We start from the raw sequence: 21,114 nt of genomic DNA, 5'->3' as shown, positions 1-21,114 counted from the left end.
ACTTGAGAACGGTTGCTCACAGCGATTTTCACCAAAAGACATTTTTACGTAAAAAATCACGGAAATGTATATTTTTTCACTCAGTAAAAATTTACTGAGTTCCTCTGAGTTTACTTTACCTGAATAAATATTCAGGTACGGACGAAAAGTTATTAGGTACTCTTCAAAACAGTTAAAACACATGTAGGTCGCGCTCCCCTACAGATAGGAGTCATATTGACACCAAAATCAAATTTGTCGTGTCAAAAAACTCCCAGGCACCAATTTTCATCCAAATATTGATATTAATTCAGAAATCATTTGGAAAAAATCGAAATGAAAATAAAACTTCTACACCCTGTATCTCCAAAACTAAACATTTCAGGATATACATTTATACGAACTTTTTTACTTATTTTTATTTGCAGAATATGCTGCCGAAGTTTCCGGAATACAGTTCGGACCACCCTGTATATTATGTGTTCTTTCCAACCGCTATAGCAGCGCCCTACAACGTACGCGATCCAAAACAATTACAAATTTTGGCGGGAAGCCGGGAATTCCAATCTAAATTTATCTCATATTATGATGAAGTTGAAAGTCCTAAAATCAAAACGCGTTTCACTGACAAAATCATTTCGTTTTCATTCTTTGAGAGATGTCTAACTAATTTTCATATTTCATATTTCCTACTGAAGTATCACTCTTTCCTATAAGTAACACACTTTTCTTAAGGTTGATCTAAATAAATTTTGTGCTTCTGAACATTTTAGTATAGCAAACAATATTTAATCGTATTTTCATTTTTTTAATTTTCTCTAAAACGCTATGGAAATTTGGAAAATTATAAACGGGGATTAACAATTTAAAAGCAAACAAATTATTTTTATAGAATATGCACGTCTTTTCTGTATGTATGACATACTGTACGTAATAACGGAGAATTTTATGTTGACACCCATTATACTTATACATAAAATCAATGAAGTTTTAATTGCCAGTAAATAAATATATTATCAAATAAGGCAAACTTTCTCTTATCTCTGATCGAGAGTTTAATACCTTTCCTTTTCATTAAACAACTAACGCGAACTTAGTTGTAATCTCCCAGTGCTTGTGAAATTAGTGAAATTAACAACCAGGTTGGTAAATACTGTTTGTACAGGGTGGGCCAAATTGGACACTTTTAAAGACAAACTCTAAACTCGCATATTCTAAAGGAGATAGACAAAAAACTAATGTCGGTGTCTGGAGCTCAATTTTCATAAAAATCTTAATAGTAAAACCCGCACATCTAAATCTGTTACGGCTTCAGAGTTACAGAGTGTTTTTCGAAAATTGTGCATTTTTAAAAACCCGCGGTAACTCTTTAACTATAGAAAATTTTGTGTTTCTATGAAAATATTTCGAAAGCATATTTTAACGTAGAATTTTGACCTGCCACTGCATGTGTGTGTTATTCGTAAAAAATGCTTTTTTCAAATACGCCAATGAGCCACACTCGTTCCATTTGAAAAAATTGAGATTTGCTTAAAAATACGATTTGGGCACCTTGTAACCGGTCAGGACAAGACACGAAAAGCATTAGACTACCGAATATATTTTTTCGAGGCTCCTTGATTAAAAATTAGTGTTTTTAACACAGTCGTGGCACTCTAGATTGAAATTAAAAATACGATTTTTTAAGCGAAAATGTCAAGAGTTAACATATGATATGTCATTCTATCCAGAGTGTCATTTTCTATTGAATAAAGTAAAAAATACCGAAAGTGCCATTCAAAAATCAAAAGTTTATTCAATTTCCGGTGAAACAGGAAGTGACCGAAAACAACTGAATACCCCCCATCAATCACTTCGGATTTATGTATATGTTATGTGTATACTAACGTACCAAATCTTGTTCATTTATCTAAAAAAAATTATAGGGGTGGGCCAATTTTGAGAAACACCCTATATAACTCTGAAACAGATATCGATGTGCGGTTTTTATCGTCATGTTTTTGATAAAAATTGAGTTTCAGATACTCATACTAGTTTTCGTCTATTTCCTTTACAAAGGGGGTTTCGCTTCAAAAGTACCCAATTTGGCACACCCTGTACATACACGTATATGCTTTAAATATAAAAAGTACATAGTATGAACCTTAACACTTTTTTCAGATATGCTATGGTTCGTTCTATTTTTATTCATAGTTGCCCTGATCTACATAAATACAGAGAAACCAAAAAATTTCCCTCCCGGACCACGATGGGTTCCATTAGGAAGTATACTTTTACAAGTTTTAAATAAAAAATCTATAAATAAATCACTTACCGAAGCTACAGCAGAAATGAGCAAAAACTTTGGACCTGTTTTGGGTTTAAAGGTAAAACGTAATATCCTTTTTAATAATTGTAATAGCTAATTATATTAATTAACTAAACGTAAAACAAAAGAAGATTATTGATTGGGTCCGGCAAAAGTGCGTCGGGCATCTGTATCTCCTAGAATAAAAAACTTGAGAATTTTGGTTGTAGAGAAATTTTGGTTGGTGAGAATTTTGTTTAAGTGCAATCCTACGAGGATGGATTTCAGGAAAATATTTTATCTTCTCTAGGGTTGGCTCAAAAAAGTGTGAGTGGATCGGGATGATTTTTTTTAAATGGAACACTGTATATTATTGAATTTTTGACTTCTTTTTAGATTACTTTACATAAACCTAAAATATGAGTAAATATATTTCGATAATTTCGGATTAGATTAATAAATAAATACAAATTATATATTTTTTAACCTTCTCTAAAAATTATTACAAATACAAGAACTGTCCTGAAATCAAAACTATACTAGGTATTTATTTTAGATGCTCTATACTTACTTTGCATGAATATCATAATTTAAATCATACAGGGTGTCCCAAATTCTACGCTAAACTTTCTAAAATATAAAATAAGTTTTCTTTATTTTTTAAGTGGGACACCCTATATATTATTTTATAGGTGGCTTTAATAAAAATTAACTGTAGATAAAGACATATGAAATATAAAACTGCGAATATCTGCGAAACCGTTTAAAATTTTAAAATACTCTAAATACAAAAAATATTAATTTTTTAATTCTCCATCTATGAAAAAATAATATACAGTGTGTTCGGTTTAAAAAAACAGAAAAAATATTTTATATTTTAGAAAGTTTGGTGTAGAATTTTGAACATCCTGTACTATTTACGATTACCATATTTATAGCAAAGTAAGTACAGACCATCTAAAGTAAATACCTAGAGTAGTTTTAATCTCAGGACAGTTCTTGTCTTTTTAACAATTTTTTTTTAAGAAAGGTTGAAAAATATATATTTTTTATTTATTTATTAATATCTCTGAAACTATCGAAATATATTTACTCATATCTTAAGATTATGTAAAGTGATCTGAAAGGAAGCCAAAAATGCAATAATATACAGAGGGTCCATTTAAAAAAATCATCCGGATCCACTCACACTTTTTTAAATCACCCTATAGAAGTTAAAATATTTTCCTAAAATACCTGCTAATACCACAGATTAGGTATACTATAACTAATACAGGCTAATACCTACTTTCAGTTTGTACTTAAACAAAATTCCCAATTTTTTTTTCTAGGAGGTACAGATGTCCGACGCACTCTTGCCGGACGCTGTATGTCTAACTTTTATTGTATCAGCATCAGCTTTATCTTCCGTTTTCTCGTTCAAATTCTTACTCACTATCGGTTAAGTGGTCGCTGTATATACCTCATTGTACCATTACATATTATCTATACACATGCATTACATATCATCAAAACCTCGAACGGTCGAATGCACCGTCTTGAGTTGCAATGTTATTAAAAACTTTCAATGCTGACACGGAGTCAGACACCGCGACTTCAATATTTCGAAAATGAAAAATCGGTGCTGGCCAACTTTTGGTAGTACCTAACTGTACCTAACCAAGCAACACCCCGCAGAAACATTTGTGGTGTGATTAATCGTGCGCTAAAGTGGCAGCGGGGTCTCCCATACTCCAAGTCAGCAATTAACGGTTAAATCTATTTTATTTTACTTGGATTGTAATAATAACAATTCTAAATATAATAATTTCAGGTTGGAAAGGATCCAATTATAATAATATATGGACCTCATATAATCAAGGAATTTTCTACATCAGATGATTTTATTGGACGACCAATAGGATTATACTATAATTTAAGAACTTGGGGTAAAAGATTAGGTATGAAATGCACTGCATTTAATATAATGTTATGTATACACAGGGTGGTCCGAACTGTATTCGAGAAAGTTCGGTAGCATATTCTGCAGATAAAAATAAGTAGTAAAGACCGTATTGTATTATAAAGGAAAAAAAAATAGTAAAGGTCGTATTAACTCATGTCTTAACATTTAAAATGCTTAGTTTCGGATCTGCGTATCTACAAAGTCTACAAGGACATTTTATTCATCAAATTTTAATTTCTGAACTGAAGTCGATATTTGCATGAAAATTGGTATTTTTTGACATGAGAAATTTGGTTTGGATACCAGTTAAAAACCTTTTACCAGTTAATAACTTTTCGTCCGTACGTATAAAACTACAGAGTGCGCAACAAATAATGGTTCTGAAAATATTTGGAATCGAAATAATGAATACATATCATTGACAAAAAGTAAACATTTTTACTAGATAGTATTACAGCGCTTTCAGATGGAGCGGACCGTACGCGCGCAGCGTCCGCGCGGATGTTTTTTCAATATAGCTCATCCGGACGGAGCATACGCGACCCATGTGAAATCGTTCATATAAACTCATGGTACTTGCTCGAAGTCGCGGACGCTCCGCTCCATCTGAAAACGCTGTTAGACTGGAATAATAAATCTAGAATTTTTTTATTGCGAAGGTTAAACAGAAACTCGAAAGTTTTCTCATAATAATCATTTTTCTAGGAAAATTTATCATTAGTTACAAAAAAAGTTTATTTATTTAAAAAAAATTATCATTTGAGTCAAATAAGTATCTAGTCAACATGTTCAATAGTTGATCGTCAGTGATTACCTATAATGATAATTTCCATTTCAAATATCTTGAGAATGGTTGCGTAGCCACTTTGACCAAGAGAGCATTTTTACGTAAAAAATGTTTTCATTCAGTAGTTTATTTTGTTTCAATATTTATTTATCCCTTATTTTTATTTCTATATTGTCAATATCTTGTAAATCTTTTGAGGAAAACCATATTTTTAAAGTTTCTTTTGCATATCTGGGTTTTCCTAATAGTTACTAATAAGCCTTTATATTTTTTTTAGATTTAGAAAATATCACATAAAATAAAAATAATATCAATTAACATTTAGTTAGTGATAAAATATTATTTTAGGTATTCTTTTAACTGATGAAGAGGTCTGGCAAGAACAAAAACGTTTTATTGTAAAACATTTGAGAAAGTTTGGATATGGAAGTAATAATATGACTTTTATCTTACAAGAAGAAATTAAATATCTAAGCGATTCTCTAGAAGAGGCAATAAGTAACAGTGGTAAGCACATCAACTTTCTATTTTAAGCTCTTAAATTATATTATAACAATTCTGGTAATTTTTTTTAAACAGTTTTTATATTTAAAAATTATTTTTTTAAGAAAAATTTGCCATCAGAAAATGTCTGTTTAAGTTTGTCCAGTTTCTTATCAATTTGGTCTTCTAACTGTTTAACAAAGTTAGCATAAATTTTTGTAATTAGTAGCTCAATACTTTTCTCATCATAAGTACCACTATTGTCCACTTCGCCGGTCCACTTCACAACAGGAAGGAAGAACAATTTCGGATTGTCACGGTTTTTTTAATCACAAATGGGGAAACACCAGAACACCTCATCATGAAGTTTGGTACCACCTTATATTTATAAAAAGTATATCGCCTGCATTCTGTGAAATCAAGCCGGTGAATGGGTGTATAAATCTTCTGAAGGAATTTGCTTAAGTCGTTCAGTTAGGCGAGCAAAAGCGTAGTGCGCAAACGTGGATTTTGAATTATCGGATAACTATACCAATAACGGACTAGACATTAGCATCAGCTGTTCATTCCGAGAATATATCCCCTCGTTATTTGTAGGATACATAATTTGTGATATAAGAAATTTTTTTAATGTTGGTATTCTGAACACCTTATGGAAACTGATTTCGGGAAAACGTTATGGCTATGAAGACCGATATATGGTGGAACTTCAGAACATATTAACTAAACTCTTTAAAACAATCCATATGACAGGCGCTCCGTTTAGGTAATAAATTTAGAAATTATTTAGAAAATCCTGGTAAATGTTATTTTATTGCTTACTGAATTAATATAAGCTTATATCGTCGTGGTTACGATAACCATAAATAGAGTAATAACTCCTTTGGGACATTATTAACGGGAAAGATGCCATACTTTCCTCCGCCTTTTATAAGTCAAAATAAAACACTAAATCACCACAATACACCAAAACACTTTTACTATTGCACTGGACGCACGTTTCCCATGTTAGCATCTGCCGATGATTAAGATTTTTTTATTTTTTTTTTCTAAAGGCAATAACCATGAAATACAATAGAGATTTTGAGTAATAATATAAAATGAAAATGCACACTCATCGAACTACTCTAATAATTTATTTACATCATTAATGTCACATAATAAATTTACAAGAGAATAGTTTCATCGACATCCCTTGCTATAATATTTTTCTGTCCCAGCCACTGAAGGTCTTTTTTAGCTTATTCAGTTTTTTTTAATATTTCGTCCATTTTAATCGGAACTTACCTACTCGAACGTGTGCCGAATTAGTACAAAATGCGTTTTTTTGACACAAAACTAAACTCGACTGATAACAACCGTCAGTTTACAAACAGGTCATTTAATACAATAGTAACCTGGCAACAAACTAAATAGTACGAGAGCTAGCAACGTCGGAAAAACAAGTATTTTAAGACGTTTTTTTGATATATCTTTTATTATGATCTCTAGAACAGCATGCGGCCCGTCTGGCTGCCGGTAAACGTTGCGTTCCCTACTGCGCATTGAAAGAAGACCCTATATTTTTATTAGTCGTTTAAATTCTAGTATTAAATATAAATCGAACATGTCTCCATAGCGCAGTGTGTAGAGTTTCCGACCACGAACCGATGATTCAGAGTTCGAATCCGGGTCAGGGCAAAGACTTTTTTATTTTATTTTCATTTATATTCTGATAGTAAAGTATTAAATATTTGTTTTTTTTTTAAATTACCAGAATTATTTAATACTTTACTATCAGAATATAAACGAAAATAAAATAAAAAGTCTTTGCCTGACCCGGTTCAACTGGAATCATCGCGTGGTCGGAAAACTCACTGCGCTATGATACGCTGTCTGACTACTATTCAACTACTAGAATTTATAGGACTAAATTAATAAAAAATATAGGACCTTCTTCCGATGCGCAGTAGTGAACGCAACGGATATCGGCAGCCAGACGGGCCGCATGCTGTTCTAGAGAGCATAGTAAAAGATATATCAAAGAGCCAGACGTCTTAAAATACTTTCTCGAAAACGTTGCTAGCTCTTAGACTAAAAGTTCCTACCAGCAGCGTTAATAAAAATATTCCGGAAAATTAATAAATGCAACATTTATGTCGTTTTAAAATGGGACAAAATATACTAAATTCAGTAAGAAATAAAATTATCTATGTATCACGGGAATTATAAAGTGTTAATAACCTCGGGCAACTTTTGTCCCGAAAATTCGCCCTCGGTAATTAACACCCTTATAATTCGGTCGACACATACTAAATAACTATTATTCTATTATATATTTTATGTATATTGTTTTATATACGCTGTTTTTTTTTATTTATCTGTTATAGCCATTTTCCTTTTTTAAAATACATATCCCCTGAGATGTCCGGTTATAAATGCTATATTGATGCCCATATTAGTGTTTGGAATTTTTTAAGAAATGAACTGCAATGTCACAAGAGAATTCTCAACTTAAACACAGACCCGACAAACCTAATGGATACTTACCTTGCACAGTTGAATTCAATAGAAAACGGTAAGAATGTTTATTAACTGCCCAAAGTGTTAAATAAGTGCTTATTGATTCATCATCAAAATATACGAAAAAAAGTTCCTATAAACGTGGGTGCGGAAATACATAAGCTTTAAAGGTAAAATAAAATTACACTAAATCACCACAATACACCAAAACACTTTTACTTTTACACTGGACGCGCGTTTCGCTAACCATGTTAGCATCATCAGCAGATGATTATAAACTAGTACTCTGAGTTTATAATCATCTGCTGATGATGCTAACATGGTTAGCGAAACGCGCGTCCAGTGTAAAAGTAAAAGTGTTTTGGTGTATTGTGGTGATTTAGTGTAATTTTATTTTGCTGTGTAACACCAAAGGTTTCAACCCTCAACTGTAAGCTTTAAAGGTGCAGAATGTTAAAACTTTGACAGAATAATATGTCCTTTGTAATTATCTCAAATACCACTATTTTTTTTGAATTTACTGTAGATAGCACCGAACATCGAACATCAATGTTATAAATTTTGAAAAAAATTAATAGTCAATTAGATTAAATAAATAATTTATTAATTTTATTTTTAGTGTGATTAATAAAATTGCGTTTATCTCATCTTAAGGAGATCGAAATTGACAAAATATCAAGATACAACTTTTGATCGACATTAAACGACCTACACAATTTTGTTAACAAGAGAAAAGTCAGTGGCACACATGTGTTTCGGGAAAATATTCCTGACACTTTTTTGGTACTAAAATATGTAACACTGATAGTAACTTTTACCCTTAAAATTGCATTCGAGTGCTAAAAGCACCTAGAAGAAATTTCTATTAAATCGAAAAAAAAAATAAAACTTAACTGTAGTTAGTAACTGTAGTAACCCCCTGTAGCTACGAAACAAAGCAGAATCGGACTTATGTTGATATAAAAAATAAATCTTATTTTTACATAGTTCTGAAGTTACAGAGGAATCTCCCCACGAGAAATGACACATTTTGAGAAAAATCCTTTATAGTTCCACAAAGACATACAAAAAATGGTTCAGAATATTACTATGTACGAGTATGTATATATACTACGAGGTAAATTAATATTTTAGGTACGTCGTTTACAGAAGCTCAATTACTTGCCATATGTATGGACATGTTTATGGCGGGATCAGAAACAACGAACAATACGCTGAAATTCTGTTTTCAACACTTAATTTTGAATCAGGACATTCAAAGAAAAGCACAGCTGGAGATTGATGACGTATTAAGAGGTCGGCTACCTACCCTAGAGGATAGACTAAAGTAACGAATCAGTCGCTACTGATAACACATGGGTATTTTTATAAATATTAACATTTAAATGTATTTCAGGATGCCTTATATGGAGAGTATAGTATCGGAGTCCCTAAGAATGTTTGGAGGTAGAGCAATTACAGTACCGCATAGGGCATTGAAGGATACTAAAATCGCAGGATTTAATGTTCCGAAAGTAAGTACAATATGATCGAAACCGCGACAGCCGATGCCTATAAAATGAACATATCCCTACTTACACACATAAAAACCGGCAACAGTGTATGCCGCTTTTTATTTTGTCTCTCTGTCTGTCATTCGGACATTTATATTTACCACTTTGCATACCACTTTGTCGCATGCATTAAAATACAGGCCACGGAGATAAAGTGTCCAGGACCGTATATGTTTTTGCCCAGGACCATATATTAGGTTTGTTCCTTGCATATTTTATTTCAGAATACTGTCATTGCAGCTAATTTACATGGATGTATGATGGGCCCCGACTCTGGATTCAAAAATCCAGAATGTTTTGTTCCCGAGCGGTTTCTAGGAAAAGATAAACTTTCAATACCAGACAATTTTATTCCTTTTGGCTTAGGGAAAAGGAGGTATGTAATAATAATAACATACGTAACAAATAAATGCGTTAATTTATAGACCTGTCAATATTTTGTGGTTAATTTTATAAAATCATCAACAGTCATGTTGGGAAGAAAAATGTATAAAACGGTAAAAAGCTAAACAATGACAATGTTTTTCTGTTTAGAACTTTGTTTAGAATAGTTATTTACGTATCAATAAATAATAAAGGTATTAATTACCGAGACCAAAGTTTCTGTCCCGAAAGTGTATAGAGAGGGTAAAATAATGTCCTAAGTTATAACACTTTATATTTCACGTGGTACAGAGATAAGTTTATTTCTTACTGAATTTAGTATACTTTATACCATTTTAAAACGACACAAATATTGCATTTATTAATCTTCCAGTTTATGTATTAACGCTGCTGGTAAGAACTTTGATTGTTACCAGGTTACTATTGTATTATAGTACGAGAGCTAGCAACGTCGAAAAAAACAGGTATTTTACTCATATTTTACTATGCTCTCTAGAATAGCATGCGGCCCGTCTGGCTGCCGGTAAACGTTGCGTTCCCTACTGCGCATTGAAAGAAGATCCTCTATTTTTATTAGTCCTATAAATCCAGAATTATTTAATACTTTACTATCAGAATATAAACGAAAATAAAATAAAAAAGTCTTTGACCTGACCCGGATTCGAACTCTGAATCATCGGTTCGTGGTCGGAAACTCTACGCACTGCGCTATGGAGACATGTTCGATTTATATTCAATACTAGAATTTATATCCAGATCTTCTTCCGATGCGCAGTAGTAAACGCAACGGGTATCGGCAGCCAGACGGGCCGCATGCTATTCCAGAGAGCATAGTAAAAGATATATCAAAGAGCCAGACGTCTTAAAATACTTTCTCGAAAACGTTAATAGCTCTTAGACTATTAAATGTCCTGTTATTTATAATTGACGTCAGTTGTTGTCTATCGAATTCAGTGAGTTCAGTTTTTGTAAAAAAAAACGCCTGTCGCATGAATTCGGCACACGTTTGAGTACGTTTCCATTAAAGCAGAGGATATATTAAAGACAAGTTGAAGAAGCACGACAAGCGTTATTTCCATACAAAAGTGAACCCATTTACCAAAAAGAATATAATGGAATAGAATACCTTTAGTGCATGATACAGAAAAATATTGTAGCAGAGGACTGATCTCTTTTAAATTTATTGTATGTGACACTAATGATGTAAATAAATTATTAGTTAGACGAGTGTCCATTTTCGTTTTATATTATTACTTAAAATCATATTTATATTTCATGATTGTTACCTATAAAGGGAATTATAGCATTTTAATTCCCGTTAATGATGTCCCAAGGGAATCGTGACTATATATATTTCATATCAATTAAACTTTTAGTTACGTAATCAAGGGCGCGATTTTTAAATTCATTGTTGCCAACCATGGAGACATATTCAACGCCGCGCCGTGCTGACTAACTGGAATTTAAATTTCGCGCTGGGGTTCAGGTGGTAGCTCTGCTGTAAAAAATGTCAATGCCGCATTTATTTATTTATTTCTTCACATTGCCATTCGTTTTGACACTTTAGTTTTGTATTACGAGTTTTTGGTTTAAATAAATATTGTTAAGATGCTTTAAGCTTGAAAATGTTTACTAGCAGACCTTGCAGTCGAATATTGTTTTTTTAGGACCCCTTTTAGTGCGAAATGTGAAAAAGATAGCTTAATAGCCGTAAAAAACTCATCGCAACTTTATTAGAATATTTTGAACAGTAAAGCGGTAGTAATTGCCCTTTATGTCGCTTAAGTGCAGTTAAGAACGTTTTTGTTGATGTAAATAATAACGTTTATGTATTTATAATTAATTTATTATTGTTTCCTAAAATATTTTGATTAAAAGAAATTATATAAAAGTGGGTAACGCTGTGCCGGTCAAGCTTAATTACGTGATTAAAGTTAATTTGGTATGAACTGTATATGGTTAGCGTAACCATGATGATATAAGCTTACATTAATTCAGTAAGACATATACTATAAATAACAATGATAGTTTAGGCTGTAAGAAAACCCAATCTCCTTTTTTGGCTTGTCCTTTACAAAAAGGGGGCGACACTTATTACAACTACTATTTAACTATTATTCCAAATTTATTTTTAGGTGCATGGGAGAATCACTAGCTCGCGCAAATATATTTCTCTTTACTGCCGCATTACTTCAAAATTATAATTTCTTTATGGTACCAGAACATCCTCCCGGAATGGGTGTAGCGGATGGCGTAACACCAGGACCTTTTGATTTTAAAACAAAAATTATGAAACGTTACTAATGATAGAACTACATATTTTCTCATATACATATATTTTTCATGTCGTATATATTTCTCATATATTTTTTTATTAAGCTAGCCACTTTACTACCTTATATTTTAATGTACATTTAGAAAACAAAATAGAAGCTGTGAAGATATTTTATTATTAAGTTTCTATAAAGCTTCATTGAGAACCTCGAAATTAATGGAATAAATTAGTTGATTTCAATTAGCGTAGAAATTTGTTCCTCTAATGTCAATGTAAGCATTCAGAACGTCAAAGTTAGTGATAGTAACTTTAAATTAGTAGAAAAAGTTCACAAACTACTAACTTTTGCCATTAATTATACTTCAAAATTTGGGGGTAATGTCATTTTTGCCTTTAGTTTTCATCCGCCTTTAATTTTCATCTGAAATTGTGGTTATAAATCAAATGTTTATTGTTTTATAAGTTAATTATTAGGCTTTCTACAGAGATTGTTAACTGGACAGTTACTTATAGGGGAACAGAATGGCAACACTGCCTATTGAGAATGCATGCACTTATAGGGTTTTCTGCCGACTCGTCCCGTCGTCTATCGACGAGCGGGCCGAGGTTGCCATATTTCAACCATAAAGCTCTTGCCGCGCGTAATAAACAAATTAACAACCTGTATGTATATAATTGACAGCCGCAAGCTGTTAGGATATCTAGTCTTTTTTAGACATTCTAATGAAGTATAAAGTGTAATTGAAACCACTAATTTATTCCACTAATTTCGAGATTAAGTCATTGTACTGGACTTTACTAATTCTCTTTAATACCGCATATCTTTTAAATATTGATATTGAAACAACAGTATATATTTTCCCTCTTTAATTGTTTTGATTTACATATTTACGCTGTTCAAAATTTTAAATAAATATTTTTGAATAATTTTGTTGTTTTTTATTACCAGAAAGAGTAAAAATTTAAACCTGAAAGGGAGCTCGTTATTAAAAAAAAACGGAAATAAAGTTGGAGCCGCTGTCAAAAAATTACTTCTCCAGGCAGCCACACTGTTTCCACGATTTATCATTATGACATGACACTTTTTCTTATATTTATAATTATATGCGTAAACGTATAGTTTGACAGGTACGCTTGCGCAGTGAGAAATTCACTTGCGTTTAAGTATACTTATTACTTGCAGACGGCCTACAATCAAAACTAATGCGCTGGCAAATTGCAACTTCATATGTAGCAGAGCCATATAGAGCTGCCACAGTGAAGGAGGCAGCCCATCATCCATACCAACATTAACTTAATCATAGACTTAGAATAAAATATAGACTACACTATTTACATTTAAGCGCGGTCCAATATTAATTTTTGTAAACATGTTTACTCCTGGGTGCAGCTGACCTCGGCCGTCTGAGTCTTTCGCCTCCAGCCTATGTTGTCACGTCTAAAATATTATTAATATTTTTTTTTTTTTGTTGTTATACACATATATTGAGATATTAAAACTGTATTTTAATAGTGTTTAATAGTAGAAAAGATGTATTAAATAGTCCCTATACTACTAAATTATAAGTCGAGACCATTTAAAAATGACAAATTCTTTACAATTTGGCAACACCTATCAATCGCCGGGTCGCCTGTTCATTCTTTTATTCCTCTCGTAGTAGAAGAGCCATAGTAAGAGAGTAAAGCACGTGTCGTAAAACCTTGTTGTCACAGTTTCTCCATGGCTATTTTATTGTTTTATTGGATGTTTTGATTTTGTATTTTTTGGATTCGATTTTCTTAGTGTGTAGTGTCGGTTTAGTGTTTATTTTGATTACTTTTATTTAAAAACTATAAAACATGGTTCGTCAGTGCCAAATTTGTAAGAAATTGGACTATTTAAGTCCTGGAACAACATTCCACAGGTAAGTCAAATTTACTATTTTGGCGTCAGTGGCGTTGTAGAAAGGCGCTTATTTAGATAATAATTTAGTAAATTATAAACCCTGGAAAATCTGTATTTTTTATATTTATCATTTACGTAAAGGTTCTTACTAACCTCGTTATTAATATAACGAGTAGATACATTATTAAGTACATAAGAAGTAGACACATTATTTTCTTGGGCATTGGTTAATTTAATGCTTTTTTTTATGAAAAATGTGTTTCTTTTTATTCTAAAACCATCCTTAGAATCTAAAATAACATACAGGAATTCCAGAATGATATTCCATTATGAAACAACAATTTTTAAGGCTTATTATAAACTATAAACAATCGAGAAAGTCGAAAAAATTACAAGCTACCAAACATTTTAAAATACCAAACATTCCTTATTTTTTTTCAAGACTAAAATATTTTACAAACATTACTTTTTCCCTATAGTTTCACATCAGGTATAGAAATAACTACGTTTTTATGATAGGGTCACCATTATGATAACAAAAATGACGAACAATGGTCCAGAAATGTAAACAAGTACATATTTTTTGTAAATATTTTTCTTACCGCTTGCATTTTTGTCCATTATTATTTCACAAATTATACAGGGTTATGTAAACCAGGTAGATATTTCGTTTTTTTTATATTAAACAAAGATAAAATAAATATGCCATTTTAAAATTTATCCAGTACTTACCTAGAGTTTTTTCTTTTTTTTTCTCGACTGTTAATCTATTATTAATTTGTAATACCGTATGATCGAAAAAAACGGCGTCCAGTTGGCTTGGAAAAAACCATCGATACATACTCCATATAATTTTACATATAAAATGACAGCGATCTTCATTTCATAGCCATCGCTGACGCCGTTTTTTTTCGATTATAAGGTATAATTTTCATTTTTTCTTTTATAATGTAATATCACTTAAGTAATATCACATATAATCTGAAGATAGTTTTAGAATTAACCAAAACGTAAATCTTTAATAAAACAATCTGTTATTATTTGCCATATATGTATGTATCCAAGAAAATAATTTACATATTATTATTATATGTTTTACTGTTTTTTATCTTTATTTGAAACTCAGAAATGTTGCATTGGCTTTCTAAAAAAATGAACTTGTAAGTTTTTAAAATGCTTCGTTTCGGAGATACAGGGTGTAGAAGTTTCATTTTTATTTCGATTTTTTTCCAAATAATTTCTGAAGTGACGTCAATATTTGGACGAAAATTGGCGTTTGGGAGTTTTTTGACATGAAAAATTAGATTTAGATGTCAATTTGACTTTTACTAATAGGGGGCGCCACCTACATATTTTTTAAGTTATTTGAAGAGTAATACTTTTTGTCTGTATCTATATAAAACTACTGAGAAAAATTTACATTTCCAACGTTTTTTACTTAATAAGGTCTCTTGTTGACACTCGCCACAAGTATAGTTCTCAAGATATTTGGAAACGAATTAATCAATACATTCTTCATAAATTATTTGGAAAAAAGCGAAATAAAAATGAAATTTCTACACTCTGTATCTCTGAAACGAAGCATTTTAGGACATAAATTTATACTATTTTTTTTACTGATTTTATTTGCAGATTATGCTGCCAAAGTTTCCTGAATACAATTCCGACCACTCTGTATATCAAGATATCCCCCATTACGTACTAGTTTTTCTTAATAATTTTCTATACATTTTCCAACGCCAAGATGTACCAAGCGCATACAAATACATCAAGCTTCAAACAAGCTTGCACGTTGACAGTAATACCTACAGTAATATTGTATTATATTAATGTAATATTTTTGAACCAATGTTCAATATTACTGTAGTAATACTGTTTATACTCATGCCTTTTATATTTGTTTGAATTTGGTGCATATTTCCATTGAATAAAGTATAGTCACCATTACCATTATTATACTTACTCTATAATAAAGACAGTAACGAGTTAAATAAATGTAGTTTTCATTTTATTCACTTCCTAAAAGCTTGCTTTAATGGAACAGATTCCTGTTTTTTCTAATTTACATAATAAGACATCACTTTTACCGGAAAAAAAAATTAAACAATTATAAAGTTTTTTCTCTTTCTGTTCTATTATATCTATAGAATAGATCCTGTTTTGATTAATATTAGAGTTGTAAATGTTTGACTAAAATTAATATTTTATTAAATTAATAATTTATCATCAATTTCAAAAATTAAATAATTTCGATTATTAAAATTTCTTCTATAACACGTACTTTATTATTTTTATCGTTTTTAGACTCTAAGACGTATTTTTCTGCAAGTCCTAAACTTTGCTTTATATTAAACTATTTTCTTTATCCTAAATCTTAATAATATAAAAAAGTTTAAATACGGGGATATTTTTAATTGAATTATAGCTTCATTAAAATAAAAAAAAAAAATACCCGCCTATGATACGGAGAGTGCAGGTGCACTGAAGAAACAAAAAGACAGTGTTGCGTTGGGCGGCAGAGCCGTCAGGAAACGACCGTTACGACGGAGACAGCCTATCTATCGCTCGTGTCGCACTCGTTAGAGCCAAAAACAATAACACAACAATAACAAGACGTTGTCTGTCCGCATCTTCCAGCTATTTATGAATGAGATGCTCAGTCTATATTTTATTCTAAGTCTATGAACTTAATACTTACCCACAATCATCTGCTGATGATATTAACATGGTTAGCGAAACGCACGTCCAGTGCAAAAGTAAAGTGTTTTAGTGTATTGTGGCGAATTAGTATTTTATTTTGCAAATTTGTTTTATTCGTAAACGTAAAAATACAATTAAATTTAATAGTACGGTATGATCGAAAAAAAAATGGCGTTCCGTGGCTTGGAAATGGAAATCGATAAGGTTCCCCATATAATTTTTCATATAAAATGACAACGATCTTGATTTCATAGCCATCGCTAACGCCATTTTTTTCGATCATATTGAATTTTTAGTAGGTAAAATAAAATGAAATAAATTACAATCTGTTCTTGTAACTAAACACTTTATTTCCACTTTATGTCTTTATTACAATTTCTTGATTTAAATATATTACTTTTTCATTCCTATCAGTACTATTAGTATTTCTAAAAATTGAAATACACATAAATATAATGTACAATACTTATTATGTATATTATTACAATTAATGTTAATTTATCTAATAATAAATAACCGAATTACACATTAAAATAACACGCATTATTTAAATTGTAAAATAGAAAGATAAAATGTCAACTAAAAAGTCACAACTCTAGAGCAGAAGGAAATCACAATACAGGGTGATTCAGGATCAATTGCTACATTTGGTATATTAATTAATTTAAAATTATTAATTAAAAATTATTAATATTACAAAATCTAATAGTTTGAGGTATAATAATATTGTTGATTCACCCTGTATATATTTCCTTTCGATTTAGAACGATTATATTATTGATAATATGATTATATAAATAATAAATCACACTGCATAATACACACATTTTAATATTTAAATGCATTGACTTATAATTGTCAATACAAAAAAGACGTATAGGCGTCTTATGATGACTGAATGTCTTAGCATTAGTGCTAGACAATATTTTGTATAACGAAGCTTTATAATTTAACATCTATTTTCAAGGTTTCTCTGTATATTCGTCTTATACTATCTACTTTATTTAGCAATAAGAAGCTCTTATTCAAGACTACAAAATTCCGGTAATTCGTCTTTAAATGACTGCATCTTGAGTATACTTATCTTCTATGGACATGTACATGCCTTCCTCTTCATATGTTGAATCATGTTTGGATAAAATACGAAGTAAAGGTCTCAACTTAAGCCACCATTCTTCTTTTGGAATTCTGTGCCTAAAATGTTATTTATTTTTGATTAGTTTCTGACATATGAAGAAATAGACTTGAGTACAGGAATAAAAATACGATAAATATAGTTGTTCATTTAACGTGCTACATATGTACAGGGTGTCCCTGTCCCATTTTCGTGTATTTTACAAGGTTTCTCGTTTATAAGTAGAAATACAAAATATAAACATTCTACACACAGATTTGTCCTAGCCCTCTTAATTCCTGACATACAGGGCGAATTTAAAAAGTTTAACTTTTACGACCCCCTTCATATCTCAGTTATCTTATAACTTATAGAAAAGGTAAAAAAGTAAAGTAAAGAGTCCTATAGAGTTTTTCATATGAAATCCAGTGGTGTAACTAATTTTTCGCAGGAAGCTGTAATTTTTGAAATATGAGCCAAACTTATTGTTTCTCTTTAAATGGGACGCCCTATATATTATTTTTTTTAATTTTATTTGTCTTGTTATGAGCTTTCTCTAAAAATATATTACACTCATTATTCCATGCATTATTTAACTTTATAACATAAATCAACCTAGTTTAAAAAAGCCATTGTATTTTACATGAAAAACTCTATGAGACTCAGTTTTCACCTTTTAGGAAAATTATAAGATAACCAAGATCCAAAGGGGGTCGAAAAATGCAAAATTCTCGAATCCCGCCCTGTATTTCAGGAATTAAAAGAGCTAGGACGAATCTGTATGTAGCAAGTTTAACCCTTGTATAACCCTTTATTAGGGCTACTTGAAAGTATTTTTTGATTTTCATATAAGCTAATAGTATGAAAGATACATAATTTTTTTAATTTTTTTTTAATACAGACCTGCATTTTTTTATTTTAGGTTTCGAAAGAATTCGGTCTCCTGAGTACAACGACATGCTACACTTAATATATATATTATTTTTTATCCAAATACTATATCCATTCTTTCCGTCACCAGATATTTCTTCATTTTTCTTGATAAAATAATAAACACTTACTTATTAAACTAGTGTAGGTAAGTTAAAAGTAAACCGCTAAAAAATCGCTATAAATTTAAATTTAAGTACATAAACTAATGTCGATTTTGAAAACAGCTATTATCACTAGCAAACTGTAACGAATGTACTATACCGAGTGGTGCATTCTCGTTGGAAACAGGAAATCACATGCAAATTTTGAACTGTCCGAATGTTGGCTCCCCTGTTGATTTTACAGCGAAGTCGTAAATAGTTTTTTAAAGGTTAGGTTTAACTATGCTGAATACACGTGCCAAATTTAACTAATTTAAGAAAAACTTCTCTGCTAACTGCACCAGAACTGTTCTGCTTCCCAAATGAAAACAATCTCAAAGCGGAACTCAAAAACCTGAAAGACTCCATCCGTAACCTGGAATGGAATCTCCCAACGGTCTAAAACGCTCGAAAAAATTTCTCAGAACTTACGACCGAGAAAAATCAAAGTTTTTCCTTGATTTAAGTAAGAACAATCTTCGGATTGTCACGGGGTTTTTAACAGGACACTGTCTCCTCAACGACCGCCTCGGTAGATTGAAGCTAAGAAAAAACGGCAAATGCAGATTCTGTGGGGAAACACCAGAACATCTCATCACTGAGTGCGCAGAGATGACAAATCATTCGTGCCATGAAGTTTGGTACCACTGATATCGCAGATGGAGAACTAACCTTTATAAATTGTAACAATAATGTGTAAGGTCGCGGCGATTAACCCCCCTCCCATACATTCTACATTCCACTGAATATATGATACTTACTAAATTATAGCTACAACATTCAATTAAGATTAAAAAGTTTTATTTTCAAATAATTAATAATTATGTATAAATAAATTTATTAAGTAAGATCCAAATAAAATGTAGTTATAAAATATGGAAATTAAATTAAAAATATTATACCTATATCTAAAAAATATTAAAATTTTGAATGTTTTTCTATCATCTTCTTTATAAAAATATTTAATTATAACCTTCATATATCAGTGGTATTCATCCTCTAGATAAACCTATAAATTATTAAAAATAAGTATAATATTCATATTAAAATAAATTGGATATTAACGTCAGCAAGCTTGTCTTCGATAGACATATACATCCCTTCGTCTTCAGAGCCTGAATAATGTTTTGACAGAATACGTAGTAATGCTCTTAATTTTAGCCACCATTGATCTTTTGGTACACGTTGGCTACAAAATATTAATATTTTTGCTTGAAATTTAAAAGTTAAAATAGATACAAAATATGGTTTAAATGATTAGCTGATCTTAAAGAGAAGGTACTTCCTATTATTATTGCAGTTAATGTTTTTTATATCCTTCGATATTACTTTTAAAAAAATAGCAATATACACAATACAATCAAAACATGTCATACATTGATGTCGTCATGACATATTAAAAGGTATTAAAAATTAAAATTATAACACTGAAAAGTAAATTTTGATATCATTATTGATGTCTTTATCATTTATGGCCAGACTATTTTTTGGTGTTGCAATGGATTCAAGAATGTGTATTTTTTAGGGTTCTGTATCTCAAAACGAAAAAACGGAACCCTTATAGGATCACTTTGGTGTCCGTCCGTCCATCCGTCTATCTAACAAGGAACTATTTACCTCGGAAACGCGTGGAGGTATCGAGTTGATAAGGTCCCTTGAAGCTATGAGATGAACTTCTAAGTTAATGTAAAAAATATACGGCCGTTTATGCCGCAAACAAAACGTATATTTCGATACTCGCAAGGGAATTAAAATTTATAGCGTATTTCCTGTTGATCTAGAACTATGAAATATGGCAAGTTATCCTGTGTCATACTACAAGTATAGAGAAAAATCTGCAAACCATACATTTGTAATTATATCATAAAAAATATAGTATTTATTTAAAGTGCGTGATCAATCATCGAGGTTAAGGAACTGTATGCGCGGCCATTATTGTATGGGTGACCAAATATTTCAGTAGATTTTTTAAACTTTTATTACTTTGTACATTAGAAAAAAATCTGAAAACCGTAAATTTTTAATTAAGTCAAAAAAGCAGGGTCTTTATGCAAGGAACGGCGATCCAAATTTTGAATTGAGTTGTCAACCGTGTGGTTGAACCGTGTCATGTGGGGTATAGGCTTGGTGCATTCTCCGCCGGTGCT

At 31.1% G+C, this 21,114-nt stretch overlaps 2 protein-coding genes and 1 long non-coding RNA gene across 9 annotated transcripts in view; 2 read left to right on the top strand and 1 right to left on the bottom strand.

Annotated features, from left to right (window-relative positions):
* The first annotated feature begins 1,065 nt into the window (after positions 1–1,065).
* Positions 1,066–13,083, top strand: LOC115887341 (probable cytochrome P450 303a1). The gene is made up of 10 exons (XM_030906753.1): positions 1,066–1,121; positions 2,140–2,345; positions 4,080–4,206; positions 5,347–5,505; positions 6,079–6,247; positions 7,851–8,038; positions 9,118–9,310; positions 9,380–9,497; positions 9,761–9,912; positions 12,056–13,083. Exons 2-10 carry the CDS (start codon positions 2,142–2,144, stop codon positions 12,222–12,224), a joined length of 1,479 nt encoding a protein of 492 aa, XP_030762613.1. The 5' UTR covers positions 1,066–1,121; positions 2,140–2,141; the 3' UTR covers positions 12,225–13,083.
* Positions 13,084–14,011: 928 nt separating this feature from the next.
* Positions 14,012–16,071, top strand: LOC115887340. The gene is made up of 2 exons (XR_004051054.1): positions 14,012–14,099; positions 15,713–16,071. It is a non-coding gene; the product is annotated as an uncharacterized LOC115887340 (long non-coding RNA).
* Positions 16,072–17,107: 1,036 nt separating this feature from the next.
* Positions 17,108–21,114, bottom strand: part of LOC115887338 (ATP-dependent 6-phosphofructokinase) — a 49,061-nt gene continuing 45,054 nt past the window's right edge. For 4 of the 7 annotated variants that reach the window (XM_030906746.1, XM_030906745.1, XM_030906748.1 and 1 more), the window contains 2 exons: positions 20,033–20,156; positions 19,547–19,976 (listed from right to left, as the gene is read on the bottom strand). In XM_030906746.1, coding sequence (XP_030762606.1) covers positions 19,950–19,976; positions 20,033–20,156 — 151 coding nt within the window. In that variant the 3' untranslated portion in view covers positions 19,547–19,949. Of the gene's footprint in view, positions 17,975–19,546; positions 19,977–20,032; positions 20,157–21,114 lie in introns of those variants that run through there. The other 3 variants (XM_030906752.1, XM_030906747.1, XM_030906751.1) reach the window with 1 other exon arrangement.

This window comes from Sitophilus oryzae, unplaced genomic scaffold (genome assembly GCF_002938485.1).
Source record: "Sitophilus oryzae breed Bouriz unplaced genomic scaffold, Soryzae_2.0 scaffold_562_pilon_pilon, whole genome shotgun sequence".
Classification (NCBI taxonomy): domain Eukaryota; kingdom Metazoa; phylum Arthropoda; class Insecta; order Coleoptera; family Curculionidae; genus Sitophilus; species Sitophilus oryzae.
The sequence above is the reverse complement of the archived record's forward strand: the minus strand, read 5'-3'. Positions and strand labels throughout refer to the sequence as shown.

Bases quoted from the DNA above. Each gene is read 5' to 3' on its own strand.
- LOC115887341 (XM_030906753.1), top strand. From the start codon at position 2,142: ATGCTATGGTTCGTTCTATTTTTATTCATAGTTGCCCTGATCTACATA. The intron at 5,506-6,078 runs GTAAGCACATCA...CGTTATTTGTAG, and splicing joins AGAGGCAATAAGTAACAGTG to GATACATAATTTGTGATATA. The intron at 6,248-7,850 runs GTAATAAATTTA...TATCTGTTATAG, and splicing joins ATGACAGGCGCTCCGTTTAG to CCATTTTCCTTTTTTAAAAT.